This window comes from Anopheles moucheti, chromosome 2 (genome assembly GCF_943734755.1).
Source record: "Anopheles moucheti chromosome 2, idAnoMoucSN_F20_07, whole genome shotgun sequence".
NCBI lineage: Eukaryota > Metazoa > Arthropoda > Insecta > Diptera > Culicidae > Anopheles > Anopheles moucheti.
The window spans coordinates 46,350,843-46,378,788 of NC_069140.1; the positions used below are offsets into that span (position 1 = coordinate 46,350,843).

Sequence of the window (27,946 nt, forward strand, 5' to 3'; positions counted from 1 at the left end):
TCCATCTCAATTTTGGGAAATTTGGGGAAGCGGCAAAATTCCTTCTCAGTATCTTTCCCACGGACGCCGTTTCCTCTCGAATAAAGTCCATGTCTCAGATTTGTATGTAAGTACTACTACTCAAGCTACACTATACTGAAATACTTTTCAGTTTTCTTTCGACATTACGAAAAATCTCCCACAACTCAGTTCAGTGTAGAAATCTAATTTCCATTTTATTACACCTTATCAGCGAACCACCCTTTTGCTGGTCTTGGATTGTGTGACTAAATTTGATTCGTTTCCCAGCCATCTCATTCCACTTGCAGAAAATTAAAAAGCAAACTGATGCATGTTCTGTAATATACAAGTAGTACAACGGAGTTTAATAACAATTTTAGTCCCAGACTTGTTGTACTAAAAGCAAAAAAAAATAAACGTTCCCAAAGAGGGAACACACTTGATGGAAACGAAGATAAACATTGGTGGAAACAGTGAGGAGTAATAAACGTCGCTACTTAAGATGTGAAGAACATAGCTGAGGTGAGATAAATAATACAGAAAAAAACACATGAAAATTATGGAAAAAAACAAAACCATCTAACAATAACAAAGCGGCAATTAATGGTAGCATTGAGAGTGATTAATTATCTTACGCTCTTCTCTTTTATACAATCTTTGTATGCAGAGTTCTTCCGTTTTACAACAGCATTCATACAGTACGTGAATATTGTAACTCTACTTCACACTACGAGTGGCAGGGCTGCTGTTGTGTGTCCACAAGGCAGGTTGTTTTGAGTGTGTAAAACAATCAACTATTGCGACCAGGCAAGAACAGCAACGGAAAACCCTATTACTACCCAGAAAGTGGAAGAAAAAACAAATCTTCTGCAATGAACTGCTGGTCACATCAATATTTCAGTTCGAATCATGCACGCTACACACGTGAGGATTGGATTTGTGGTTTAACGCACTTGCATCGACCACCTTTCTTCTTTTTTCTTGTACTCGTTAGACCTAACTTGTATTTTACCATTGGCGTTGTTTCATGAGCAACAAGGTAGTGGTAGGTGTATTGACGGCACCTTCTAACTAATGTCTACCATATCTTTGCAACACTGTTTAAACTAACGAGCAGTATTTGTGTTTCCTATGCTATCTTCCCCTTAACGCAATCTAACAAATAAGCCCCCGCAGATCCATCTACTAACATTAGAAAACACATTTACGCCATTTTGTACAAAAACGAACACAAAAACACTCGCACAGTTACTCGCAGTCGTACGGTTGTTGTGTCCGTGGCGCGCGTATTACGATTAGTGGTCTTTTTTTATAATTTACTGTTGGCCATCTATTCCAGAAGCAGGATCCCTTCCTGCCCCAGTTTGGATTCACGAGGTAACGCGGACCCCAACCCCGAAGGCTTATTATGCTGCCATTTTTTTCTTATCCGAACGATCTAAAACAAAAAAAAAATATCGAAGAATAGTAAGAAAGCATAAGTACAGCTCCGGATATTATGTACGCGAGCGTGGTACTATGAACAGTCAGAACAAACTACGTGTAATAGAAACAACCGAATGAATGAGTATTAAATACGAGTGCATAATATATTGATGGTGTATATGTGCAAAGGAAAAGGAATTGCAGTTAACGCGCAACACAGCAGATAGAGGACGCGGATGGAAAAAGAAAAGATATAGTACAATTAAATGCCAATTTAATTAAAACAAACAAACTAACAAACAAACAAACAAACAGAACAATTTTAATGGAACGCCTTGTGGGTTATATTGAAACGAGAACCTTCGCCAGACCGATTAGAAAGATGTCTTTCGTTTACCTTTCCCAAAGGTCAGACACGTTTGAAAACCCGTTAATGTAACATGGTGGCAACGTTCAGTTCACTACTTGGACGCCATTACTGATTCAGTGCTTGTGTCCACCACTGTACGTGTAGTTCGTGGCGAAGAGAATATCGTCCTCATCCATATCACAGTCGATAAAGTAATCGGCAACAACATTCGATGAGGCGGCAGTTGCTACCGTGGATGACGTTGCTGCTGCTTCTGGAAGGAACGTGCGCGTAGTAACCAATAGATTTCAGTAAAGGAAGCGAAAGGAAAAAATTGAGAAACAATTTAATGGGCAAGTAATTTCGGTCGGCGAAAGGATGGGATGGGAATGTAAAGCAAACAAAAAAAAACAATATAATACTACAACCTGACATGATGAACTAAACAAACAACATTAAATTGAAGGTACTGACTAGTCAAACATGCAAGATGCATACTCAAATATGCAAACATAATATTAGAAAAAATTTCAAGCACAATGCGAAACAAAAAATGTTTCCTCTAGGATGAGTATTAATTAATATGCATATATTAATAAGCAATGCAGTGTAAACAATACTGAAAACATTAGATCGAAACCATGTCACAAATTCCACACCTTTCATTTACAAACGTCAATGTGGTCTTCCGTAACGGTGCCAAAACTTCTTGTTTTCAGCTCGGAACCGACATACCGAGAAACCGTTTACGATCGTGGTATGAACTGCGCCAGTGGAACTTGTTGCACTTGGATGTTAATGAGAGAACAAAGATTCAACCGTTCAATTTTCTTCATCCATATCACGGGAGATGATCAAACTTAAATTTTGGGGCTAAACTGAGCAGTGGAAATATGTATATATATGTATTGCTTCTTTCGCTGTACTTACCATGTTGTTGTTGCGATTGTAACGATGTGCTGTCTGATTTTCGGTTCCCACCACTGACATTGTGCTGCTTCTGAAGTTCCTAAAAACGAGTAATTTTACACATAAAAGTAGTGAACGTTCTGGAGGTATACGTGTCACACAATTTTACCTGAAATTCCTTGAGATCCTTCATTATCTGATGGACGTCCACGTCGACGGGTGGAGGTGTATCTTTGAGTCGGACGCTTCCTCCACCACCGGCACCGGTCATCTCGGGAAGCAGACCAAGGCTGCCACTCACATTACCGGATGGTGCCGCAAATCCAATGACACCACCCGGTGCCACATGACCATGCCCTCCCGGTGCGTGTTTCGCGTACTTTCCACTGCTCATGATGGGTGATATAGTATCACCTGCTGTGATCGGACTAGACCCCGCACTGCTGCCACTTCCACCGTGCGTCTTATGCTTTCCTGCGATTAAGTTCTTATACTTTTCTTTATTCAGGACTGGCAGATTGGATGCACTTGGCAGTGGTGGAGCTGGAGCCGTCTGGATCACGGGCGAGGAAGCGGATATTTTGGAACCGGCACCAGATTGGAAGGGCGTCGCCGTGCCGGTTCTAGGAACGTTATATTCAGCGATAATTTCGATGCTACTGTCACTGTCATCCTCGCGGCTGTTCCATCTCTGCCGGTCTGGCGATGGCAATGGGAGTTTTCGTTCAGCGGGTGATAAATTGATCGACGCTGGCGTCATGGGCGATCGTTTGAAACCATCTACCGACTGGTCGACTGCATCTAACGAGCGTCGTTGCTCGCTGGATTGCTTATCCGCTGGCGGTGGCGGTGAGTTCATAATGTTTATAATGCTATGGTCCGAGGTACGCTTATAGGAAGAATTGGGCGACATGCACGTCGTTGAATTCGGTTGTTGTACCGTGTTTGGTGAGTGATGTGTCGCGTTGCTCACAGAACCAACCCTCTCCGCCGCCTCCACCATGCCCCCTCCCTTACTGTTCGTCGACTTCACACTCGACGGTGTTGACGATCGGGCAGGTGTATAGACGTCTTGCGGTTTCATACCGTTCACACTGTTACCGGTCAGTAGCGCCGCATCTACCGACGAAACGGGCGATACGAGAGGTGAAACAGTCGGTGAAGATTTCTTTCCCGTAGAATTATGTGTACCAACGACCACAGGGCTACTGCCCTGACCTTTCGCCAATGCCTTTTTCCGCCGATCCAGCTCTTTGTGAATGTCCTCGTATCGTACCCAACCCTTGAGCCACAGTGGCACTACCTTGGTGCGCATATACTCCGCCACTACCTCGTCCTCCGTTTGATTCCGGGGCCTCATCAGTTCGAACATTTCCTGGCGGATGTTGTACAGCTCCCAGAGCAGTGTGCGCGATCGTTCGTTCCACAAGTATTTTTTCTTTGGATTTCTTATCTGTGTTGTTGGGTTTGGTTGGGCATCGTTTTTCTCTCCATTTGGCTGTGTGGTGGTGGCTTGTTGTGCCGCTGCTGCTGCTGCACGCAAATCGGCCACCTTCATACAATCTAGCTGGTACTTGGCTAGAACCGCTGGCATCGTTTCGGCAATGGTGTCCTCGAGTTTCGAGAGTACCGACTTTGTCTTATTCTCGAGCTTTCGAATGCGAATCTTTTTCAGCTTTAGCTGGAGAGACTGCCGGCTTATCGATAGCTGTGCCTCCACGTGACGCAAGACCGCATTCCTAGTGCTGGAACTCGTACTTGAACGTGCAGTATCGTCGATCCGCAGCAACAGGTCCGCTACCTTGCTTTCGAAGAAGTTTAACTTCCCAGAACCGGACAGAGAACGCGCGTGTTCCTTCAACGCATCCACATCGTTGCGCAGCTGTTCGGGAATATCGTCCGGTAGTTTGCAGTCCTTCTGTTTCCGTTCCTTAGCTGGTTGCTGTCCGCTAGGTACTAACACCGTACGTCCGTCACTGCCAACCATCCCGTTCGTTGCCGCGCTGCTTACCGACTGTATTACTTTCCCCCTTGCACCAGTATCCTTTTCACTCTCATGGCTGCTCCCACTATCCGACACCAGTTCCACATCCGAACCGGATGCGCGCGATTTTTTGTCACTTCCAACTTCTTGCTCATCGTACTCCTCTTCCTCGTCCTCATCCTCATCATCACCCTCGCCGTTTTCTTCTTCCTCGTCCTCCTCGTCGCCTCCACCGTCGCCATCCTCTTCCGCTTCCGAGCTGGAAACCCGACTCGAACCACTGCTACGACCTTTCTTCTCTTGCTCCATCTTGCGCAAACTATCGCGCTTGGCCCGCAACATGTCCTTCACGGTGGTGGTCTTCAATTCTTTCACTCCACCATTTTCCTCCTTTTTATTACCATCCACATTACTTCCTGCTGTGGTCGCACCGGCCACCGTCCCAGTACCGGTCGATGATTTCCCTTTCACCCCATTTGCCTTTTCCTTGCCACCCTCACCAACGATCGAAGGTTTCGTTTTCTGATCTACCGGTGCAACCGGCCCATTATCCGCCATCTTTTGCTTCTTTGCAACGTGTCCATTTAGGCGAGATTTTTCCTCTTCCGGTGTAGCTGTTGGCGCATTGTTTACGGTCACCACCAAATTACCTTTGTCGTTCTCGGCAGTCTGTGGTCGATTTTGCTGGCTATCCGCGGGAGTAGCGGACTTTTCCGTCGGTTGTTTCTGCGCTTGCTGAACGGCGGGCACACTTTGCGTCGGTTTCTTTTTCGCTCCACCCGGTTCGTCATCTTCGCTGCTTTCGGACGACGTTGAAAGGACACGTTTTTTCGGTTTCGGCATACGTTGTGCATCTTCCGGACGTTCGAAGTTGGACAGCTGCTTAAATTCTAGCTGACCAGAGTTGATGTAAAACCCACCACCAACCGTTTCTACTTCCTGCGGTATGAGCTCGTCGTACTAAGGAGAAAAAGAAACACATTAAGTAACCGAACCGTAAAAAACAAACCGGGAAATAATGGTAGTCACCCTTACCGCTTCAGAATTGTCGATGAAGGAATCTTCCTCATCGTAGCCCGCACCACGATCATAATAGTCCAGCTTGGACGGACAGGCAGCTTTGCCCTTGCTTGCATATTCTGTCCCCATACCATACTTTCGCTCCAGCTCTTGGGAAATCCGTTCAACTTCAACGTCTATATCCGGATCCGATAGGAACCCATTGGTCGTTCTATCGTTTTGTTTCTTCTGTGCTTTTTTAAGACGTTTCTGCAATAAAAAGGAAAGCAAATAAAATTAGAAATCCATCCAGAACAAGAAAAAAACAGCAAAAAGTTTTTTATATATAATTTTTACACCACAATGACACATTAGCTAATGGCATTTGCCCATTTCTCATAAAAACAGACATCGTAAAATGCAGTGAAGTTTATGCTTCAAATCATTTTAAATTTTCTCGGGTAGCCTATCTATTCGATTTAGTTAAAAGTTTCAACGAAGATACAATACAATCATCTGCTCAACGTGTATGATAAGTTTTTGTATAAAAAAACAAGGATAACACATCAGCCCCCCTTGCCGATTTCCCATTTACGATACTTTGCACAATTTTTTCCAAGGTTATTCTTCCGATCGCAGAGAAAAAATGTACAATTATTCATATACGAAAAGTTGAGAAACGAGGACGGATGTTTTTCTAATTTGTACACAAATAGTAAGGAGAGAGAAATAAAAGGTAAAATCGAATCACATAAAGCAATTATTCTAAACAATGAAAAACATATTTTTGGATGTTGTTTTATGCAATAAGCATTAAAGTTTGGTTTTTGGTATTGGTGCGATTAAAACTGAATCTTTGGCTCTTTCATTACGCCTTTTCGTTGATTCATGATAATTCTAAATAAATAATAAATAAATAAGTCTTAAATGGTAACTAACCGGCTACAAACCAACTAAGAAATCATACTCTTGTACGAATTTAAGTTTATTAGCGGAATGAGGGCTAATGAGTTATCAGAGACGAGGCGGCCGACGGAGGACGGTTTAAACTGTTAAAGATAGCTTCAGACATGGCAACCAACCAATGTTTAATGAGATTGTACGATGAGTACAATGATTGTGGAACATATATTGGAGTTATCGACTGAGTTGTTGATCGGTATCATGATCACGATAGTGACAAGAAATGGGATGCAATATGGAAATAAAAAATAAGCTAGGATAGGATATTTAGGAAAGAATAATGTGATAATGTGATTTTCTCATTTTGAAGATTCAAAGTTTATCTTTACTCAGGCGAGTTTAAACCCTGCTCATGTAGGCATGTTGGCATGTATATTTTTATATAAGCTTGAAAAGGCTTGACTAGTAATTGTAACAACTGCACACAATTAATTTTGTTAACAACATAAAACATAGATTGTTTACTGTTTTGGTGGATATTTTTAAATGTAATCTACAGTACACTCTGAATTTTCTCCACATTATTTAAATTATGCACTAATTGCCATACTTTGGCGCTTTGCTTTGAGAAATTTGCCGACCACTGGTCTAACATATTTGAATTCTACTCTACGTACGCACATTTGTTATGCGTAATTTTGCATCAAAAAAAGGAATAAATCATGTTCCATTTCGAGAATCGGGGGGATGCAGATTATAGGGATGGGAAATTGTTGACTAATTAGGTCAAACTGTATTGTAAAAACAAAAAAAGCCGATAATAACAGTTGACAGCCAATTGAAATGCGCGCTTGACGTAACTTTCATCCAAATGTCAAAACGCACCTTTTTGCCCAAACACACACTCACACACCGTCACCGCCACCACCGTCACCTAACTGACACACATGTTGGCCATTGACTGCCGTCCATCCGCCACATCAAGAACGACCAGCCCCAGAGAACGGAAGAATGGAAGCAGTGGCCACAAACAAAACGAAAACCGCGAGCATAATCCCTCTTTTTCCTTACATCATTCGGGCACTTAGAAAAAGGATCGATCGTTCGAGGGGAAGAAACAAAAAGGGAATGAAAAGGGAAAGACATTTTGGGATGCGACGGTGTGGTGCAGCTGGCAGTGGTGTACTGTGTGTCAAAAATGCAACAGCATCAGAAAACAATAGAGGGAAAGAATGCGAATTGACTAGAGCAGTTTCTGGAAGGAAGATATCATAAAACAATTGCTTGACGCGAAACAGAGCGAAGACCAATTATGAGCAACATACGCACCAGCACAAAACAAAATGTTCCATTGAAAAAGTTTATACCACCCCAATAATTGCATTGCAGCAATTAAGCAAATGCACGCCAAGAGGGGTTGCGTGAAAACGCACACTCTTTGCTTTGCTGCGATTGTGAGTGGAATGCTCTAACACACGGCCTACTTCGATGGTAAATCAGTAACGTTTCCAATTTGTGACAAACGCGTTCCGGGACGATGCAAAACGAAAGGACCATGCACAACAAAGATGGCCACATTCTTCAGTAAATCTGTAAATGTGTGTGAGTTTATTGTTTTTTTTTCTTCTTCTTCATGCTACAATTACCTGTTCGTCGTGGATCAGCTTGGAAAAGTTGAATTCCGGAAAACTCTCAGCGGTCGGTTCGAACAGGTTCAGCTCCAGCCGTACCGTTGGTAGCTTTTTTCCAGCCCGGCCACCACCACCACTCCCGTTCGCCCCACTGTTACTTCGATCCCCTCGGCCATCTTTGTCGCTATTGCCGAAGGGATTAAGGGTCGCCGAGGCCGCGGAACACTCGGACGCCGATAATGCACCACCACCGCCCTTTTTCACTGCATCGCCGATGGCGCGTTTTATATCCGACATTATTCGCCCTTATGTTTTTCCAATCTCCAACCAGTGTGTGTGTGTGTGTGTGTACAACGCACTTTCACTTTTCTTTGCGCCGTTTTCGTTCTAGCTGGCCGTGGCTCCCGTGCGTGAGAAGGGAAGCCCAAAAGGCGGAACGCGCGGTGCGAGTGTCGCGCGCGATGGTTTTCTTCTCTTTCGCTTCGTTGTCTGTGCCCGCACGCTACATTCGATTGAAACCGCCACGAAACGATGGTCCTACTACTGCCAGGGCCGGTTGTTCCGCTTTTCCCGTCATTCGCAATTCGCGGATGAAAGGACAGCGAGTGTAGGTGGCAGAGGACGGTGGTTTTCCTAAACCGGAAGGTGGCGCAGGAAACAGAAAAACGCAATAGGGCCACTCACACTCACACACACATGCAGGCAGACTCGTCGTCCGTCTGATGAAAACGGTGCAAAACTGGTGCTGCTCCGGTGCTCCGGGGTGTACCAAACACGGACCACACGAATCGAATATCACTTATCACTTCAACGTTCGAGAAGACACCAAGAACGCAACGAAATACAAAATGGTGTACACTTCTAGTGTGTTGCAATTGAACACAGTCGGAACACGGTGGACTTTCCTGGGTTTGCTTCGATTTTTTTCGCAAAATATATTCCTCGAGCGCACTAAAAAGAAACACGCACACACATTTGACAGCAGCACATACACACATGCACACGTGCGCCTCATATATCTACAAGCACGCACGTTGCACCGAGGAAGAAAAAAACCGAGTAGCCGGACGTGCCCGATTTTTTTACCTTTTTGTTTAGCACCTGCCGCCGATTACAAACCAACACACAACATGTACGCTTTTTAACAAGCGACGCACCAGGAAAACGTTCCTTCTTATGTTACCACGAATCCGTAATGTTATCGCTGCTTCCCGGGATGGTCGTGAAAATTGGCGTACACGCATCAAGAAACGGACAATCAGATTTTTCTTCTTCTGCCTGTCTAGTGCTCCTGCTGCTGCTGCTTCTGGCTGTAAACAATCGGTGAACTGTCAAATTGTTAATACCCAAGCGACATAATTTCAATCTGCCCGGCGCGATTTTACCTTGACAGATACACTTTGCTCATATGAGAAATATTTGACACTACGACGAAGCAACGATTTCATCGTGCAAACACCCAATGTCCAATTATACTACGACGAAAATCCAAAAAGCGTTCGAAAGCAGTCCGAAAAGAGACCGACAATAATCAGATAAGAGACCGATAAAAGGCCAATAATAGTTCGATAAAAGTCCGACAATAGTCCGATAATACGTCTACCGTTACGAATGTTAACGAGCATTCCTTTAAGGATATTATCGGGCAATCCGTTAAGGATGCTATCAGGATATTTTCGGGCAGCTCACATTCCGTTAACACGTTCGTGTCAAAAATCGCAATAGTTACCTCTTCTAGAACACTTACCTGCAAAATGTCTATACAATATATAGGAAACAATCGACAATTTTATTTTTTTTCATATGATTTGTATTCAAAATATAGTAATCGGCTATCTATGTTTTCCTCTTTGTATGATTAATACCTTGATACTTGTTTGTTCACTGGGTTTGCAATCATCCCCGAGCGAGCAAGAACTGTCAAAATGACAAAATTTCAAAATTGCAACTGGGAAAAACTGTACAAATGTGTGCAGCCATCTTACATTTGTAGTGCTTCGCAGATCGTTGCTATGGTTACCTTCGGAAATTTACGAATCACGCGGGTAAATTTAAATATCATTCTTATTTCTTTCCTTAACCTGATAAAATAGAACCATTCCATACGATGTTACATATTATTATTACTTCAAATTTCAGTTTTATTTTTACCACAAACCGCATACACGTTTGATACTTTCTTCTGACACGAACAATTATTCCTACAACAAACATGATACATTTCTAACAAGTTAATACTTCCAACTTTTTGAAAACTACTAAGTACAATGTTTGAAATGTACAGCCTTTCCGCAACTAACCGCTACTTCAAAAGCATATTGGAACCATTACAGAATCAACATCTCTCGACCATTCTACGGGCTACCAAACACGGTTGCATTACGTGCTCCGTTCAGCTCGTTCAGCGAACCTAAGGGTACCAAAAGAGAAAGAACAAACATTCTACCATCAAACTCACTGTACCAGCCAGTCAAACTCACGCTCGGTCTCACATTCACGCAGCTGGGCCTGCAACGTGTTCACGTAATCATCGTACTGTGTCTGGAAGAAGTTTCCCGCGTACAGGTTGCCAAGATCGTACTTGCGCGTAAAGTTGCGCGAAGAGAAGTATCGCCGCACCGTACCGCACTGTGCCGAGATTCGCGGTTCGTTGGAAAAGTCCAGCTTCTGGAGATGCTCAAACACGAGCAGCACGAACCGATGCAATCCAGTCCCACGCGCTGTGACGGCACCGAGATACTCGACGAGCGTTTCACCACGATCAATATCATTGCCGGGAATGTTGCCGACCGCCCAGTGGATAAACTCTCTGTAGCGTGGATCGTCACGTGACGGCACATCCGGATCGGTCAAGATCAGCGTGTAGAGGGCACGCTCGTTCGAGTTCCACGTGACGACGGGTGGGTTTCGTATGTGGGTTGGCGTTAGTCGATTACCACCCTCCGCCTGTCGGCCACTTTTGAACGACACACGGGCCCAACAGTCGGGCGCTTCATCGACCACATCCGGGACCACCTCGTAGGATGCGAACGCACGATACACATGTGCATCGTTCAGTATGTCCGAGGCGCGCGATTCCAGCAGAAGCAAACACATCACCAGCCAAAAAACACCACGCACCGAGGTGTACATCCTGTACGATGGCAAGACACGCAGCGGAGGATGCAAACAGTGCGCACTAACTGTCGCCGGAACGGTGATGAGATTTTCCTTTTAAACAACTCCCCACTAGAAATCGAAGAATTGCGCGCGTCTAAATTGCAAACCGTTGCGAAAAACTGGTTCGGACCTTCTGTGGGTACCAGCTGTGTGTGCGCGTAGAATTTCCCCCACAACGCGTGAAAAGTGAACGGAGAACACCAAAGACTAGAGTGGATCAGATGTTGTGCTCGTCTCTTGTCTACCTTTGCATCGATTATCTAACTCTCCACAGGTCATTGAATGCCGTCGCGGCTAAGGCAAGCGAAAAACGATCATTAGAGCGTACATGAAGCTCTTTAATTAGAGAATATTTGATGTGATAATGCCACTACACGGCAAGCCTCACGCGGGACCTTGATAGCTGTCAACATTCTTGTTTCGATTGCATTTTTTGCGTTACAAACCAGATTCGGAACTTTTTGATGCTTAGCATTAAAGTCTATCGCCCGATTGGCTTATCGGCTCTACTCGGTTCCGGACGATAGCTGAGCGTGCAGCGTCGGTACGTAGTCATCGTACTGTGCCTGGTAGAAATTTCCCGCCACCAGCTCACCGAGCCCGTACTCCCGCACAAACTCGCGATGCTTGTAGTTTACCCTATGGTTACGGCTGCGGTTCGAGACGCGCGGTGCCTTGGAGTAGTCGATCCGTCCGGCCGGCTGTTCGTACACCAGGAACACGTACCGATGCAAACCGCTACCGTTCGGCGGTCCGGAACCGACGAACGCGTACATATGGTCACCGTCCTCCACCTTTGTGCCGGGAATGTTACCCACCAACCAGTGGCCAATTTCGCGGAACTTTGGCTCCTTGCGGTTCGGTGCGTCCGGGTCAACCATGAACAGTGTGTAGAAGGTGTCCGGTTTGGCCGTCCATTCGACGCGTGGTTGATCCTTCACCTGGGTCGGACGCAGCTCGTTACCACCGTCAACGCTGACACCGCTCGGGTAGGTGATCTAGTGTACCAAACAACAACAGTGCAAATCTAGTAACGCGAGTACTCTCACTTGCTCTTTACTTACTCACCTTAGCAAACTCTTTCGGTGCCGCATCGATCACATCGGGAATGACTTCGTGCTGCGTGAAAACCTGTTGCACCTCGGCCATTTTGGTGGTTGTTGTTGGTGAATGCACTGTCGACGTTACGTCACCGCTTGCACTCCAAACGCCGTCCAGCAGCAAACACAGCCAGATCGATACTAGCGTCACCGTTGTTCGAGGCATCTTCTTGACTTCCCGCACGGGTCCACTCTTATCAGTTGCAAACAATGCGCTATCACAACTGTCACACAGTTTCTCTTTTTTTGATGACAGCCCAGCAGAACGCACGCAATAATCTCCACTTCACCAATGCTGGACGCGATAAGACACCACTGATCGAGGGTGATTGTTGAGCGTGATTTTTAGTTATGTCTGCTGTGTGCTTTTTTGTGTGTCTTACTCTCCACAGTCAAGTGGTGTGGTTGATGGGCTACTCGGCCTAATGCGGTGAGCTGTGCTCTCCAGCAACACGTACCGGTTTCGAGATGCGTGTAGGGCGCGATCAAACACTAATAAAAACGGCGTGGTTTGCGTGAATTCGCGGCACGCCTTTATGCGATCGCAGTGCGTAGGCCTGCTAGGGAATATCCATTTATTACGTAACGTTAAATTCGCGGGTGTCCCGCTGTCCTCTCAGATTTTAATTTTTGGATTCCGGTGTGTTGTGGTATATCCAATGTACATCCCTTGTCACACGTTGACACAACAAAAAATTATCGCACTTGAAGGGCTCTACACTCAGGGTCTTAGAAAATCCTAGTGCGTTTGTGCAAATGCGGCACTGACTTTACAATCTACTGGGATATGCCGAAATTGTTTTTTAAAGTTCACAAGACATCTCATGGAACATCAGGTTTCATCATCGATCAGTTCATCATTCAATATGACTTAATGCTCGGACGCTCACTCTCGGAACAATGATCCATTTTCGACAACTGGAACGTGCTCATGATCATGATCGGGATTTGTCTGACTGTTTTTTTTTAAGTCAGCATACCAGCTAAAGTAGTTGGTTTAAGAGTTTCTTGTTCCACAATGCTTATTAAACCCTTTAAACCTTATTTTTCCCAACAATTAACGATGTGGTGTGAATGGTGTGACGAAAGCTAACATAACAATATATGCAACATAGTCCTACAACCATCTATCTTTTTAGAATTTTTAAAAATGTGAGTTATCCTAAAAAAATGTTGATGAGAAATGTGATGAATAAAGAGTCAGGCGTAAAAGATGTATGGCATACCAAGGGTAAAGTGACTACATCGTTTCTTCAGTAGATCAGTATAACCGACGGAATGATTCAACAGCAGAATAGAAGTCTCGTGCTTTTTGGATGACATCGATTTGCGTGGACTCTATATAATGTAAGCTTCCGAACAAGTTTCTTTTACGGTTGACGATTCTTACGCTTGAGATATGATTGGGGGACATGGATACGAAGTGTCTTCCGTAAGATGACTTCCTCGCCATAAACCTGAACTGAGTTTAGTTAACCTAGTCCATGCCTTTTATGCTAATGATATTGATTAAATTTACAGACTGAAAAAAAACGATGTTTATGAAGAACCTTATCTTGTCTAAATAGATTGAAGAAGGTTCTAAAACCGTTTCAAACTATAAGCATCGAATAGTATTTACTAGGCAGTAACTTAGCTTTGTTTTGCATCTTTCTAAATCCGATGTTGGATTACTCATGAAGAAAAAATCATTATCATTTTTTTAAACAAGAGAGGGTCTACGCAATGTTACGTAATGAATAGAGGGGCGATGCTTCCAGTGTTATAATATATAAATTGTCAATTTTTGCGTTACGTAATAATTGAATGAGCACTAAGCATGGTTTTTTTAACCGCCCATGTGTTGGTACATTGGACTTTTTCTCACCTGCTTGCGCGAGTGTTTGAATTTTTTTGGTTTGATACAACAATTTGTTGTACTCGTACAAATCTTCAGGAAATTGTAGTAATATTTTGATAATGATCTTTTGATCAAATAAAGATCAGATACGTTGCTAGAGGGGTTGAAACTACCCTGTTTAGGTAATTTGATATCGACACTTTAAATTCCCATAATCAAAACATTTGGTTTTACAAGGTGGAAAATACACGAATATGTTGTGGATTCGGAACCGAGAGTTCCTGGGTCGTTTCTTCATGATCCCATGTACTAGGCGAAAAGATCGAAACACATTGGTTGCTACCTACACTACTTTCAAAACTCCTGATTAACAACATTTAATGTGCTCTGTACCTCGTACAGCTATCCTGCATCATAATTTCCCATTTTTTCATATTGTAACGCATCCTTTCTTTCATTGCTGCAACATTGTACCTTTTTGTATGCGCCAAAGTAAGGAAGCCACAGTTCCCACCTCTCTCGCGTGTTCACGTACATAAATTTCGCAACAGAAACTGTCTCGACGCAAAAGGCATGATGTAGAATGTGCGTGTTCGCTTCAACGTACCGCAGACTATGTACTCCGAATAAGTCGCAATTTTTATTGAACACCCCAAACCGTTGTTAGACTCCAGCACAGTTCACACACCAGCACCGTTGCTGTCTTCCTATCTGTTCCCCTGTACGTACGCAATCACACAAATAGTATTAAGAGAGCATATACAACAATCACGAAAAAAAACCCATGCTTTTTCCACTGCCTGATTCCACAATGTACAAACAACAGTCACTACTTTGGTTTTTTTTCTCTCTCTCTTTCACTCGCTCTCGCTTCCTTCACTTCTGTACGAAAGGATTCCCGTTCGGTTATTCTATCTCACTTTATCTTACCATTATGCTAATCGTTATAACTTCCACACGAGGAGCTTTGTTTCTACATAAAATCGTTTCTTCAGCTCCCGTTTGGTTCTGTTTCCCTGCTGGTTGAACGTTTTCCTTATCCTTTTTCGCCCTGCTTCCATACCCGGTCAAGGATTCGGAGGATGCAGAACACATGCCAACCCAACCCCGTTGGCGTCCCGCGAACATCGCGCCAGATCATTGGATGATCTTCCCAGGCAAAACGGGCACAGACACACTGGCATGGGCATGTACACAACGCACCGCACCAGATCGCGTTCGCTTTAATCGATCGTTCCCTGTGATCTGTCCGTGTCGCTTCGCGCAGCGCACATTATTATTTTCATCTCATCCTCCTATGTATCCTGCCCTATGCTGACCACTTACATTCGTCGGTCGCTGCCGGTGTATTATTCCGCTGGTCTTGCCATTCCCCACACGGAGGCATCGCCTTTTTTGCTGCCAACTTCCCAGATGCTGTTGTGTGCGGTGGCAGACGCATCTTCGTCCAGCCCGACAGCACCACAAACACTTTGTTCGTTGCGTATCCTCCCATTCTGGGGTCTGACGTGCATCTGGCTGAGGATCCTTCCTCCTTGTCGAGCTGATGAGTCGGATGAGTTTAACGACCTTTCGCGTACTTTCTTTGAGTGAGTTGTATTTTATCTGCACCATCGTCCAGCAGGACAAGAATAAGGAAATGTTCATCCCCTTCCAGCAGCAAAACGGGACAGCCGAGTTCGTTCGTACGTTGTTTGTGGTGTTCTTCAGAATGCGTTTTGAAAGTGGCCCAGCTGACGGTAGAGCTTCGGCACGTAGTCATCGAACTGGGACTGGAAGAAATTGCCCGCCACCGGCAATCCCAGCTCGTACTTCTCCGAGAACTTGTGCGTGGAAAATTTGCCCCGGCCCTGGGTGCTTCTGCAATTGCACGGAACATCCGGTTATGGGACGAAATGGGGACGCCCGTGGTACCATTCTCCCTCCCATTACCTGTTCGAGAGCCTCGACTCCTTGTAGTAGATGCGTTCGTTCTGCCGGTACAGCAGAAACACGTACCGGTGGAGGCCGGTTTTGCGCGGTGGCGCTGCACCGATGTAATCCGACAGCGTGTCCCCTTTGGTAAGGTCCAGCCCGGGTATGTTCACTACCAGCCAGTGGTGCCACTCGCGAAACTTGGGCGCGGTACGGCTCGGTGCATCCGGATCGGTCATGATGAGCGTGTAGTAGGCGTCCGGTTCCGCTTCCGGCCAGCTGATCTCCGGCACGTGCTTCACCTCGGTCGGCGTGAGCACGTTGCCGAGATTCACGCGCAACCCACCGGGATACACCACGTGCAGTAGACTTTCGGGCGGAACCGGCACCACGTCCGGGACGATCTTGTGGTTGCGCATATCGCGCACAAAGTCCGACATCCTGCCGGGGTTTCGCGACAAACGCGACTGGCACGATTGGAACCACTGGAGTGTACGGGTATACTGAGGCCACTACGCGAAACTCCACTACGCTCTAGTATCTCTTGCGTGGGAGTTCCAATATCCGGACAGTAGAATAGCGGAGAGCGAGAGAGAGAGAGACCTTTACCAGAGCTTCTTGCTGCTGGTGCGCTAGAATTGAGGATTTGTGTTCTAGGTTTATAGGTCGTTACGTGTGCTGACTACTTCAATATCGTTTCGCCTACCCGTCGAAATGGAAACCAGTGCAACACGCGCTGCTCCCTATGAAGTCGAACTATGGAAGGAAGGCGTTGCGTTTTAGTATTTTTTGACACCCCGTCCACCGGATGCCCGAAAATGCAAGAAATGCGATTAATTAAACTTTTCCTTTTCCAACCAAACTAGTACCAAACGACTAGTACCGAGTACGCGGTGTCATTTGAGCAGCCTGTCCGCTGGAACAGTACCGACCAACTTCATCGATAAAGTTCGCAACGCCTCGCAAAGGGTAACAACCGAGGGCGAGGTAAATGACCTGCAATAATTGTTGTCTAATTTTAATGGAACTCAGCCCCCCCCCCCCCCCCCCCCCCCGGCGGGTTCTCCCGAGGGAAAGGGTTGCACCCTTCTAAATAAAGCATTAACTAGAGAAGTGCCTTGGGAAGGAACTTGAATTGTGTCCACCTTCTAAGCCCGGTGTGGCTGCGGAAGTTCACAGTGTCAACGCGGGTTCTTTCCAGCGCTGGCACGGAAACGAAACGCGAAGCGAACACCCGTGAAAGTGGGTCTTCCTGCCGTTATTACGACCTGCCGCCACCAAACAATAATAATAATAATAAACAAATAACTTCCCCCCCAGCCGCCGGAGCACGCCGTCGTGCTGTCAAACGAGGCGGCTCCAAACAGTGACTTCCGAACGCCCAAGGACTTCCCACACTTCCCCGTCAGCGTTTGCAGCGGAAACGATGTACAGCAAAGGGGATGATGGTCCTGAAACACGATTTTGGTGCAAAAGCCCGTACCTTTTGGGGAAAGGCATTTGCCCATCTCCGAGCGGGCACCTTAGAATGAAACGCTTGGCGAGGATTTTTTTTTCTCACGATTCTCGTTCTTTTTTTATGTTTTATTGTAACACGGTGATTTTGTGCGGTGGATGGAACCAAAACAAGTTGTGTGGGGAGAGGTGGCTAGTGTGCGTGTGAGTGTGTGTGTGGGTGTGTGGGAGTTCCACTGGGAAAGACTGGAGGTAGGGAACCGGAAGGACCCAGGATGGGAGACACCAAGGGAGAGGAGGGAGGTTGATTTTTTTTTCAACCGTTACGAACGCTGAACAAGATCCTGCCTCGTTCAGGCGGTGTCCGTGAAGGTGGCGTACAGCTCCGGGACGTAGTCATCGTACTGGGCCTGGTAGAAGTTGCCGGCAACCGGATCGCCCAGCTCGTACTGCTTCGCAAACGATGCCGGATTCCATTTGCCACGGTTCGGGTTCCTGGTGGGATAGGATTGGCAGAGGCGCGTTTTGCGTGTTATACTGATCCAAATCTTTCCAACCAATGCCGCCTTGTTGGTACGGCCAAAACCTACCTGCTGCTGAGCACCGTTTCGTTGAACATTACACGGTCCTGCTGCTTGTACACGAGAAACACGTACCGGTGGAGACCGGTACCTTGGGGTGGTCCGGAACCGACGTAATCCGCCAGCACCTCACCGGCCGCCACATCGATGCCGGGAATGTTGCCCACCACCCAGTGCTTCCAGCTGCGCATCTCGGGGTTGCTGCGCGATGGTGCATCCGGATCGGCCATGAGCAGCGTGTAGAGGGCGTTCGTTTCCACGCTCCAGCACAGCTTCGGTGGCGATCGTACCTGGGTCGGGGTGAGCTGATTGCCGAGCGAAACCTCCGCATCCGACTCCGGGTACGTGATCTTGATCGTTTCCTCCGGTGCGACGTCGATCAGATCGGACACTATGTCGTTGCGTGTGAATGCGTCGACGGTTGGGTTCGCGGCCTGGCCGCGGACCGTCACCAACGCCAGCACACCGCACATAACGGTCACACGCAGCACCATCTCGTTACCGTCAACCACGGGGGGAAGCCTCTCTCTAACCTTTTCTTTTGCCTCACGCACAAACGCACAATGGTTCCCGGGTTTTTCTTTCCCGTTCGACGTTTCGTTCCGTTCGGTGCGAGTGCACAACAAAGACTGAGCCCGGGTCTCAGTGGTCGGGTCCCCCTGTTGACCAGACGGCGAGACAGACAGTCAGACGGACGGACAGACGGTCTGATCGGGACGTGCGGCTGTGTGTGCGTACGTCTTTAGCAGAGAAGGAAGATGTTTTTTCCCCCTTTTGAACTTTGGGCACGGATCGAAAAAGACAACGAGACGGCGTTCACCGTGCACCACGGACCGGTTATGTAAAGCACCTTCCAGATGCTCTTTTATATAGAGGTTGGTCGCCGTTCGCCATACACACGCACACTGGCAAACTTGTCAGACGATCGGACGGGGTTGTACATCGATCCATCATCAGCAGACCCTGCGTCCGCCACCATCGCCAGAAAGCTGCTGCTCTTTCACTTTATTTCCCTCGTTTCCGGCCACTGAGGTAGAGCTGTTTTCCGACGATCTTACCCACGGTTTCTGCACGTGTGTTTGTGAAATGCCGATGCCACCCCGTTGTCATCGTCTCGCACCCCACATCGTAGCGCAAATCATATGTTTGGCCTCCCCTACCCCACGGACAAACCGATTCGTACGCTAGCATCCATCAACAAAAGGCGATTGCATGCCTTTGCACGGTTATCATTAGCGATTTGGCCAAATGTGCCACCGCGTGCAGTACGATAATTGGTTTTTAATGCCGGCCGGCTTTGGACTGTGGCCAGCGACATTGTATGCAAATGGTTGTTTGCTTTAGCGGGCGCTTTAAATCGAAGCGACCGCAAGCGATGAATGAAACGCTGGGGGTTTTGATCGTCTAGCCGTGTTAGCCCGTGGTCAGTCAGTGCTGCGACAGGTTTGGTGAATAGCATGCGACAATTTTAAATGGTAGATCGTTGCAATGCTTTTGTTTTGCAGTGAACGCATGTAAAGATGCGTATTTTGTAAGGGACGCGGTACTCATTCATATCTTTGCTTACATTGGTTTGTTTATGTCATTCCTGTGACGAGTGATAATGTCGAAGAATTCATCGCGCACCCTGTCAATCGGGGTCTGATTCGGATCATAATCGTGGTTGTTGAATGAGGGCTGATAATTGTGTCCAACATCAGGTGTGCCGATTATAAGCCGAACCAAACATTGAGCAAATTGAATTCTGGAATGTCATCGTACGAACAAAGCATAGATTGAGTTGCTCGTGTGGTGTATACTGAAATGTGTGGATTTATAGCCAACCAACCCAGGGACAAATTCTTGAATGAACTCACTCAGTGAGTGGAGCTCGAATATGTGTTGAACATTAACATGCGCGCATAGTTGTTTTGCTGAAGAAGTTCTCGTCGAGCACCGTCATCTACTAACCAGCTATTCCACTATATCTCAGGTTGAGTCTCTTATATTCGAGGCGGTCTGGTGGCATGAAGGTAGCGGAGCCGGTTTTCACACAACCGGACCGAACCTAATCCCTTCAGGACCAATCCTCCGGACGCAGGACTGGCTATCCAGCTACGGGTAAATAAGATCACAAAAAGCCCAGAACAGATTCCCTCTTAGCAAGAACTGATTATCCGGCATTTGTTAATACAATGTCGATACGGGGCTTGGTCGTTCCAACAAAGCAGAACAAACTTGAACTAGAACTAGATCACCCAGTGTCATTTTTAACCTATTGTAATCCATTGTGATTGTACATCATTGTGATCGCAACTAAACTCAACTTTCGGGCTAGGTTGTCTGTTTCACAATTCTCATTAAATAACCTGTCCAGCTAGAGCTAATAGAGTACATCGTTAGCCCCGCATCTTATTTGTTAAGTATACAGCAATATCTTGAGCCATGAGTTCCACTTGCATAACCAATTTCTCAAGATCTCCTTATTTTTATCTCTTGTATAAATAACCTGCTCTATCTCTGGACCCTCTTGAAAATGAATCTATTCTGTCAGTGCGAATATAGATCGTGTAGCTTCTCTGTTGTCCGAGATTGTTCCTCGACGAATTCGTTCACATCTTTTTCATCCTCCTCCAAGACCATACATTTTCCCAAAGAAATTGTAGAAAGTTATAATTTCCTGTGCCACTGATACTCAGGAATCCAATCCGATCAACTACAACCTCATGCAACAGCTTCTTCCATGTAAAGGTTATTATCTTGTGTTGGACTTTGAAGAGAAACGGTCAATTTGAATTTTGTTTCGAGAATTTAAAATACTAAATTTTGGCAGCACTGTCAGTGACAGCACGTGTATTGGAAGCCAGTCGCGTGCAAGGAGGCCTAGAAAAAGGATGTGAATTGCTTGAAGTTACTGTTTCAGATAAAGAGAAAAGTAAAATACACAACGTAGGTCAACATTAACCAAAGTGTCTCGAAGATATAATCACGTCAAAGAACGCAACATCTTGGTTTAATACCATGTCCCAATTGCTTATCACGACGTTATAGAGGTCGTTACAGAACTCTATCAGCCTTAGGTTTGTGTTTTCCATCGCCTCTTTCGAGTCTTTCAGTGTGTCATATGCATTGGTGTTGTGAGGGTTTTTTTCATATCTCAAAACAATATTTATCTTGCGTGGCTACTCGTATTTTAAAACACCTGTATCATAAGACTGTACATGGAAGCCAGAAGGATGAGAAAGTTTTCGGACTTGATAAACATCAGTAGTTTTTATCCTTGAGAGCTGAAGTAGAAAATATAACACTTCTATTCCCTCTTACATCATTGTCTTTTATTTAAAAAAAATCATCAAATTTCCACCTTTGTTGTGATGAGTGTATCAATTCGGTTTCTCACTGCGATCGCCCTAAATGCCACGCTTATGTCAGCACGTTCATACACATCTTCTATTGACTAACGTTATTGTTCGCACTTGTAAACATGTTGTGTCTATCGTACGATCCTACTATCCGCTATCGTCTGAATGTTATCTACCATAGGGAATATGTTAGAACCGTTAAAATCGATCTCTACTTAGCTAACGTCGCGCTCCACTAAGCTATTTTTGAAACCGGTCGTATGTCAAAACCGGCAATAAAAACTACTACCTTTGTTAATTTGCTAAAAATAGAAAACATCATAATACATTTGAAGGACGGAAGCTACACGTACCACCTAACCGGGAAGTAGAAGAATTCGTTAAAGATTCGCATACGGAAAGGAAAATAGAAAAAAAACGGAAAAATTATAATAAAATAAAATTAACTAGCACTTTTACACCTTGCAGGAAGTGATCGGATGGATGGGATCCAATCACGTCAGGCCCGCTTATTCTATGTCCTAGGGCAGAGGCCTTTCTGGACACTAATGCACAGTGGAAGGCCATGTCCCCTACGTATGCTTCCCGGAGCGACCCTTGTTCTTCTTTCGCAGCAGCGACTGGCAGTTGAGTAGGAAGACGAACATGGTGAGGGCGAAGAACACGATGCAGGTAAGTAGCAGACCCAAAACGGTGGAAGTGTACATGTCACTCGCATCCAGCACGTGATCACGGGGTAATAGTTGATGGTCGGCAAGTACGAAGGTACCATTCGGTGGTGGACACGGTTGCTGCACGATGATTTCGGTGTACTGAACCTAAAATGTGCCAAAAACCGGACCAGTTAGTATAAACGATCGGACAGCGTGCCCTTCATCGCCTCAGACACAGACCTGCTTGTTTCGGCACTGCTGCTGGCTGGTGATGCTCATCAACGTTTCCGCACTGTACTCGTTTTCGGTTAACAGCGGTGTAAGCCATTTCTGTGGCGTCACCAACTCCATCCACTGCAGGTAGTCGGGAATGTTTGCCACATGCACGGCGAAACCACCGACAGCTGCCATCAGCAGTAGGACGAGCGTGGTGACTATCGATGCCGTTACACCGCACGGGATCAGGTGGGCAATAAAGAGCACTATCGTTTGTATGGCCATTAGGTAGAGCAGCATGTAACCTGAAGAATAGATCGAACGTCGTGTTGTCTTTAAGGTGACATAACAAATCAAGGAGCAAACACTCTTACCCATATACAGATAGATGCCAGTGTCGTTATTGGTTGTGTAGGAGTATAGTCCGGCCATGCTGTGTGCGGGAAGCAAGTAAGCCAACCATATGCAGAGGCTGGGCATAACGCTCAGTATGCTCTGGATGATGATGTACAGGAAGCGCCCGTAGAGGTCCAGTTTGAGGTCTTTCTCTGCATGCCGACGATCCTCCTGTACGTCGCGTATCTGCAGAAGTAGCAAAGGCCACAGGGCCACCATCATCATACAATGGTGATAGCTGCAAGGAAAAGGACAGAATGGTTAGACATCTTCCCCCATCTGATCAGCGACATCTCAGGTAGACCACCTACCCAAGGCGATCGTTCAGATTCAGTTGTGGATCTGAAGCCGGCACATCCCAGAAAATGCAACCGATAAAGAGTGAAAGCACCGCGGCGAGTATCAACCGACTGATCCAAGTGAGTAACGATCCCGGCTGTTTGTACGTCATATACCTGCGAATGGATCGTGGAGGTTAGTGGAACATCGAACTGGCTGTTTCACGCGAATCATACCTTTTGGCAAGTGCGTTAATTTGACTGAAGAATCCAGCACTGCGGGTTGGTTCGGGTAGATTGGCGACGGGTGCCGCTAGCGGTGGCTCCGCATTCACGTGATCCCACGAGTTCGCCAGTGACTCAATGCGCGCCGATGACTCTAACAGCGCCGCCGCTGACAGATCGTCCAGCGTGACCAGATCGAGATAGTAGTCGGCGGGATTCTTAAACGGTGGACACGGATACCCGAGCTGGCCCATATGTCGGGGTAAATCTGCTCTACTGCCCGAGTAGACGGTACGTCCGCCGGAGAGCAGCAGCACGCCGGAACACATCGACAGGATCTCGAACGTTGGTGGTTGCAGTGTCATGATGACGATTCGACCGGCACTGCACCACTGGCGCAGATACTCCACGAGGAAGAACGTGTCGAAGATGTCCATGTTGATGGTGGTCTGATCGAGCAGCAGGATGGATGCCTGCGTCAACAGCTGGCAGGCCACGTTCAGTCTTTGCTTTTCCGAGTGCGTCAAGCGGGACACGTTGGCGGAGCGGACCGCCGTCAAGCCGAGATCCTCCACCAGAATGTCAATGCGTTCCTTCAAATCCGCCCGATCGTACGGACCGCGCAGTGCTGCCGCAAACGACAGCGTGCTCTGGACGCTCATGCGCGGATCTAACGGAGCGGCATCGAGCGCTGGTACATACCCGCACAGCTGACGGAGGATGCGCTTGTTCACCTGCTGGCCGTTCACCAGAATCTCCCCACCCATACGCTGCCGCACACCAGCGAGTGCTTCTACCAGGGCGGTGCCTTCGCGCTGTGCCGTCGCCATGATGGCAAACAGATCGCCTGCCTTCGCCTGCAGCGAGACACCACGCAGCCCGGGCAACACGTCCAAACAGTGTACCTGTATGTTGGGATATACTAGCCCTGCCAGCGAGTGCCGTCGGCTCTGGGTGGCGTAGAGCGCATCCTCCGGGTAGAGCCGGGTCTCACCGTACGTCGGCGAATCGTCGTAGTCCCATTCGGCCAACAGATCCGCTTCACTCTGCGAGCGCAGGTTGTGATGTCGCAGGTTTGTTGCGTAAGGGTTGTACACGTGTGTTCCGGCTATGCTGGCTCGACTGTTGGCCTGTTTCAGGGCAGCTAAGGGTATGCCTTGGGCACGGGAACTCGGACGCGATGTGTTTGTGGCACCGATGGCTCGGAAATCGGACTCGCTGCGATATTTTCTGCAATGTAAGAAAAGAAATTCCAGTGAGCTATCCAGTTCTGACGATTGCAAGGGCACCATGTACAACGTACCTTAGATTAGCTGGCACACGACCACGGTTTGTTTCGTTGTCGCTACTGTCGTAGCCGGAGGAGCCGGGACCCGGTCCGGTACTGTCTCGGTATCCACGGTTCACACGGCCACGACCGTTTGCCTTGGCGGAGGCACGACCCGGCCGTCCATTTGCCATCGGTTGGCCACCGTTCGGGGGGAATACACGCGGCAGACCAAACTTGAGGTAGGTGTACATGTTGGAGTTGATGGGATTCTGTTTGGGACCGTAGCGCGGATGGTTGAGGATGGCTGTGTCTCGTTGGTGGTACTGCGAATTGTAAGGTTTCGGTGATTTGTCCGACGAGCCGAGTGCCGAATCTGCAAAGTCCGAGTTCAGGTTTTGGCTGCAAGATGAAGAATTTGGAGAGAATTACTGCGTGAAATTCATACATTCTTCCATGCGCAGAATTCGCATGCGAGTCATACGCCTCCCTGTAGGCAAACCGTTTTGGCAGACGTGAGGTGCATAATGAACAAGAGTAACGCATTGTGCTGGGTAATTACATTTTTACATTCCAAACGGCACAGCCCTCGAATTGCTCAACTTCCCTTCGTGTGCTGTTGAGGCGTCTGGTAGCCCCGTTGGTCCGTGGGCTTTGTGGCATAGTTTTGGTTTAGGCGTTGGTGTGCGCCCACCGAAGGTCACTGTGACTGTGGGGTCCAAGCGCCTGAAGGTGATACAGCTTCTGGGACGGCCCTCCCCGATTCGCGACGCAACTGTTGCTTTCACGGGTCAAATTAAGCTTCAAGCATTGACGTGCTACGTGCTGAGACGTAGCGCTAAAGGCGTAGTAATTCAAGGTTATGTCGCCTGTCTTTGGGTGGAACAAAAACTGCTAATAAACAACCCATAAGTACCGTGAGACTAGCGCAATCGATCCAGCTTCAAACGGGTGACAATCTATGGCCCGTTGCCCGGTGTCGGTGTCCCCTTAAAGGTAGTAGACCCAACACCATTCCATTTGCCAATCGATCGCCATGTTTGCGTTACGTTGCGAAAAGTCCACAGTCTGAAAATCCAAATCATAACAGTGGCAGCAGTGGAAACGATCATTTTCAATCGTAGGACAATCTCCGCCCTTACTTTTCCCCAAATCAAACGCCAGCAGCCACATTGGTGCTTTCAATCGTGTAGCTCGTCGCAAAGTGTTGGCTGACTGACTGACGTGTGGAAGAACAATTCGAGCTTGCAAGACCGAGATCGACCGAAATCAGGTCAGCTTGAACCGCTCACGAATCGATTAGGTTTGACTTCTTTTGCGGTGCGTACCACACCTAACGCTTACCATTTTCCGTGGCCCTGGCTGGGATGGGAAAAACTGTAGCGTCATGGCGCTCGAGAAGCGAATTCGTGCCCCGATTTGCGCAATTTGTTTCGATCCGATCGGTGATCGGTGCGGTGTGCGTTAGTAACATGATCAGTTTTTCCGCACGATTAACGATCGTACGTCTGGATCGTAAGCCTATACCAGCAGAACTAAAGTCTGCCAATAGATACTTATTTTAACTATACTTCAACTATCTTCCTGTCCAAATGGTAGAAATATGGTCCTTGTTACTAATTTGTTTCGTTATCACGACACGCCTCGAAAAGAGTTCAGTTGTTTACCGTTCTACTGTTGCAGTTGTTCTACTTCGTCCATAATTACCCAATATGTTTGCACTAGTGAAACAGATTTTGTTTAGGGGCCACCACCTTGGCGTATCAGGTTCGCATTGCCGGTATGATTCGATTAATTACGACTTTTGGTTAATTATTGGCCTAGAATTTGGCACAGAATTGATTTCATTCCTTTTCCACGCCTCATTCGGGCAGGCTATTGAATCGTTCCCCCAAACAATTTCTTACCGATAAATGGACCATGCGTGCAGATCGTCCGTTGCCCCGGGTGGTAGTGTGCCGTGCATTCCGTGTGGCATCGAGTATCGACGATCTTCGCGCTGCTGTAGCTGCTGCTGCTTGGCCGTACTCATTTTGCGCAGTTCCATACCATGCAGGAATCCCCGTGGAATCTGAAATCAAAGATTGGACAATTTTGAGCATTAAGCTTCAATTCAGAACACGAAACTCTTCTAACGTTATGTTGCGTCTCCCCCCACTCCGATGGCAAGGTTGCCTAGCAACGCCTACAGAGCAAAGAGCGTGTCGCATCAATCTTACAGTGTGACTATCAAATGCTTTTTTTCCCAGGGACACATTTGGCCACCACCTTCGAACGTAATGAGAGCTTCATCTCCGGTTCCGGTTTCGTTTTTCGGAATCCCAAGAGTGCGCCACCATGTCAGCCAATGGGGAGCAGTCAGGCCGGCAAATTCCCTTCGCTTTTAATGATCCAACACCCTTCCGGCCATTCATTACGAGCTGGCGGGTTCAAGCTGTGCCTGCCACATCTAATATTAAAAGCACCACCGATCCATTAGACCCGCGCGGACTCAATGGACATTCCTTTCGGTTGATTTCATCATGACATTTCTTGAGCCGTTGGGCAGCAATCTGACTTTATTTATCTTTAGTTTTAGTGAGCGCTGGTTGGTGTTTGGAGTTCGACTGGCGGGTTACATACCGATTGCGCTTTTATTTCATCAATCGCTTATCAATAAATCATAACTTCGCCGACCGGTCAGCGGAGTTGTGAAATGAGACACCACCAGGGTGGTGAAGATTTGTACGTTTGGCTCACCAGCTGGAAACGAGAGCTGCCTCACGTGGCAACGGCTTGTTGCGCAATCTGGACTCTGTTGGCCACCGTTACCGTTTTGTGACGTACACTCTATTCACTGCGCCCAACGATGGTTTGAAAGTGAACTAAAACAGCTTCATCCGTTTCGTTCCTTTCTCGATGCGGGGATGCATTTTGCGATGCATTTCGTGGTGGTTATGCTTCAATCAGTAGCTGCACTATCTGTCAGTCCGTGTCTGGACGTTCGACAATGGACATGATGGCGTTGAGTGGAGTGACTAGATCTTATCTGACAGAAGGAAGTAACAAACACCCCCGAGCGGGGGTGGTGTTTTTGAACATTCCAAATCAACATGCATGAAATTGTTGTGGTCGGCTGGACTGCAAGATGCAGCTAGTAAAGCAAACGCAACACAATAGATCGCGAAAGAAAGTAAGGAAAAAATCTGTTTCTTCTCTTTGTTTCAATAAAGTGTTAGTCCTTTTTTGCGTATCGTTTGACTTGATCTGTCAGTAGCCATAAAAACCACACAGCACCGTTGCCAACTTTCACCCAGTTGGCACAGTTGCGGTATTCTTTCT

At 46.8% G+C, this 27,946-nt stretch overlaps 6 protein-coding genes across 9 annotated transcripts; all 6 read right to left on the reverse strand.

The window, feature by feature from the left end:
- Nucleotides 1-205: 205 nt before the first annotated feature.
- Nucleotides 206-9,449, reverse strand: LOC128310543 (ubinuclein-1). 4 transcript variants are annotated; one of them, XM_053047207.1, is made up of 6 exons: nt 8,216-9,449; nt 5,703-5,936; nt 2,853-5,627; nt 2,705-2,783; nt 1,823-2,045; nt 206-1,438 (listed from the first exon to the last, which is right to left on the reverse strand). In XM_053047207.1, the coding sequence occupies exons 1-5, from the start codon at nt 8,495-8,497 to the stop codon at nt 1,909-1,911; spliced, it is 3,507 nt and encodes a 1,168-aa protein (XP_052903167.1). In that variant the 5' UTR covers nt 8,498-9,449; the 3' UTR covers nt 206-1,438; nt 1,823-1,908. The 4 variants fall into 4 exon arrangements, with proteins under 4 accessions (XP_052903167.1, XP_052903166.1, XP_052903168.1 ...); XM_053047206.1 differs by having other exon boundaries at nt 1,823-2,048; XM_053047208.1 differs by lacking the exon at nt 1,823-2,045 and adding an exon at nt 2,434-2,561.
- A 957-nt stretch (nt 9,450-10,406) lies between these two features.
- On the reverse strand, nt 10,407-11,378 carry LOC128309786 (protein D3-like). The gene is made up of 2 exons (XM_053046257.1): nt 10,681-11,378; nt 10,407-10,610 (listed from the first exon to the last, which is right to left on the reverse strand). The coding sequence occupies exons 1-2, from the start codon at nt 11,330-11,332 to the stop codon at nt 10,555-10,557; spliced, it is 708 nt and encodes a 235-aa protein (XP_052902217.1). The 5' UTR covers nt 11,333-11,378; the 3' UTR covers nt 10,407-10,554.
- Nucleotides 11,379-11,567: 189 nt separating this feature from the next.
- Nucleotides 11,568-12,909, reverse strand: LOC128309788 (protein D3-like). The gene is made up of 2 exons (XM_053046258.1): nt 12,428-12,909; nt 11,568-12,357 (listed from the first exon to the last, which is right to left on the reverse strand). Exons 1-2 carry the CDS (start codon nt 12,623-12,625, stop codon nt 11,866-11,868), a joined length of 690 nt encoding a protein of 229 aa, XP_052902218.1. The 5' UTR covers nt 12,626-12,909; the 3' UTR covers nt 11,568-11,865.
- A 3,096-nt stretch (nt 12,910-16,005) lies between these two features.
- On the reverse strand, nt 16,006-16,653 carry LOC128297389 (phosphatidylethanolamine-binding protein homolog F40A3.3-like). Its single transcript, XM_053033020.1, has 2 exons — nt 16,232-16,653; nt 16,006-16,159 (listed from the first exon to the last, which is right to left on the reverse strand). The coding sequence occupies exons 1-2, from the start codon at nt 16,651-16,653 to the stop codon at nt 16,006-16,008; spliced, it is 576 nt and encodes a 191-aa protein (XP_052888980.1).
- Nucleotides 16,654-17,882: 1,229 nt separating this feature from the next.
- Nucleotides 17,883-18,993, reverse strand: LOC128296887 (protein D2-like). The gene is made up of 2 exons (XM_053032404.1): nt 18,259-18,993; nt 17,883-18,163 (listed from the first exon to the last, which is right to left on the reverse strand). The coding sequence occupies exons 1-2, from the start codon at nt 18,741-18,743 to the stop codon at nt 18,022-18,024; spliced, it is 627 nt and encodes a 208-aa protein (XP_052888364.1). The 5' UTR covers nt 18,744-18,993; the 3' UTR covers nt 17,883-18,021.
- A 3,164-nt stretch (nt 18,994-22,157) lies between these two features.
- Nucleotides 22,158-26,672, reverse strand: LOC128297600 (ATP-binding cassette sub-family G member 8). Its single transcript, XM_053033275.1, has 7 exons — nt 26,533-26,672; nt 24,662-25,027; nt 23,371-24,588; nt 23,167-23,310; nt 22,834-23,093; nt 22,484-22,764; nt 22,158-22,408 (listed from the first exon to the last, which is right to left on the reverse strand). The coding sequence occupies exons 1-7, from the start codon at nt 26,670-26,672 to the stop codon at nt 22,163-22,165; spliced, it is 2,655 nt and encodes an 884-aa protein (XP_052889235.1). The 3' UTR covers nt 22,158-22,162.
- Between the last annotated feature and the right edge of the window lie 1,274 nt (nt 26,673-27,946).

Excerpts from the sequence above, each read along its gene's own strand:
- LOC128297389 (XM_053033020.1), bottom strand. The coding sequence starts at position 16,653 with ATGTCGGACTTTGTGCGCGATATGCGCAACCACAAGATCGTCCCGGAC. Across the intron at positions 16,160-16,231 it reads GAGTCGAGGCTCTCGAACAG|AAGCACCCAGGGCCGGGGCA; the intron begins GTAATGGGAGGG and ends GTGCAATTGCAG.
- LOC128296887 (XM_053032404.1), bottom strand. The coding sequence starts at position 18,743 with ATGGTGCTGCGTGTGACCGTTATGTGCGGTGTGCTGGCGTTGGTGACG. Across the intron at positions 18,164-18,258 it reads GAAACGGTGCTCAGCAGCAG|GAACCCGAACCGTGGCAAAT; the intron begins GTAGGTTTTGGC and ends CTATCCCACCAG.
- LOC128310543 (XM_053047206.1), bottom strand. The coding sequence starts at position 8,497 with ATGTCGGATATAAAACGCGCCATCGGCGATGCAGTGAAAAAGGGCGGT. Across the intron at positions 5,628-5,702 it reads TCATCGACAATTCTGAAGCG|TACGACGAGCTCATACCGCA; the intron begins GTAAGGGTGACT and ends TTTTCTCCTTAG. Across the intron at positions 2,049-2,704 it reads ACAATCGCAACAACAACATG|AAGCAGCAGCAACGTCATCC; the intron begins GTAAGTACAGCG and ends CGTTCCTTCCAG.
- LOC128309788 (XM_053046258.1), bottom strand. The coding sequence starts at position 12,625 with ATGCCTCGAACAACGGTGACGCTAGTATCGATCTGGCTGTGTTTGCTG. Across the intron at positions 12,358-12,427 it reads CACCGAAAGAGTTTGCTAAG|ATCACCTACCCGAGCGGTGT; the intron begins GTGAGTAAGTAA and ends TTGGTACACTAG.
- LOC128309786 (XM_053046257.1), bottom strand. The coding sequence starts at position 11,332 with ATGTACACCTCGGTGCGTGGTGTTTTTTGGCTGGTGATGTGTTTGCTT. Across the intron at positions 10,611-10,680 it reads GCGTGAATGTGAGACCGAGC|GTTCGCTGAACGAGCTGAAC; the intron begins GTGAGTTTGACT and ends TGGTACCCTTAG.
- LOC128297600 (XM_053033275.1), bottom strand. The coding sequence starts at position 26,672 with ATGGAACTGCGCAAAATGAGTACGGCCAAGCAGCAGCAGCTACAGCAG. Across the intron at positions 25,028-26,532 it reads CACGCATGGTCCATTTATCG|CCAAAACCTGAACTCGGACT; the intron begins GTAAGAAATTGT and ends TTCATCTTGCAG. Across the intron at positions 22,409-22,483 it reads AGCAGTGCCGAAACAAGCAG|GTTCAGTACACCGAAATCAT; the intron begins GTCTGTGTCTGA and ends GGCACATTTTAG.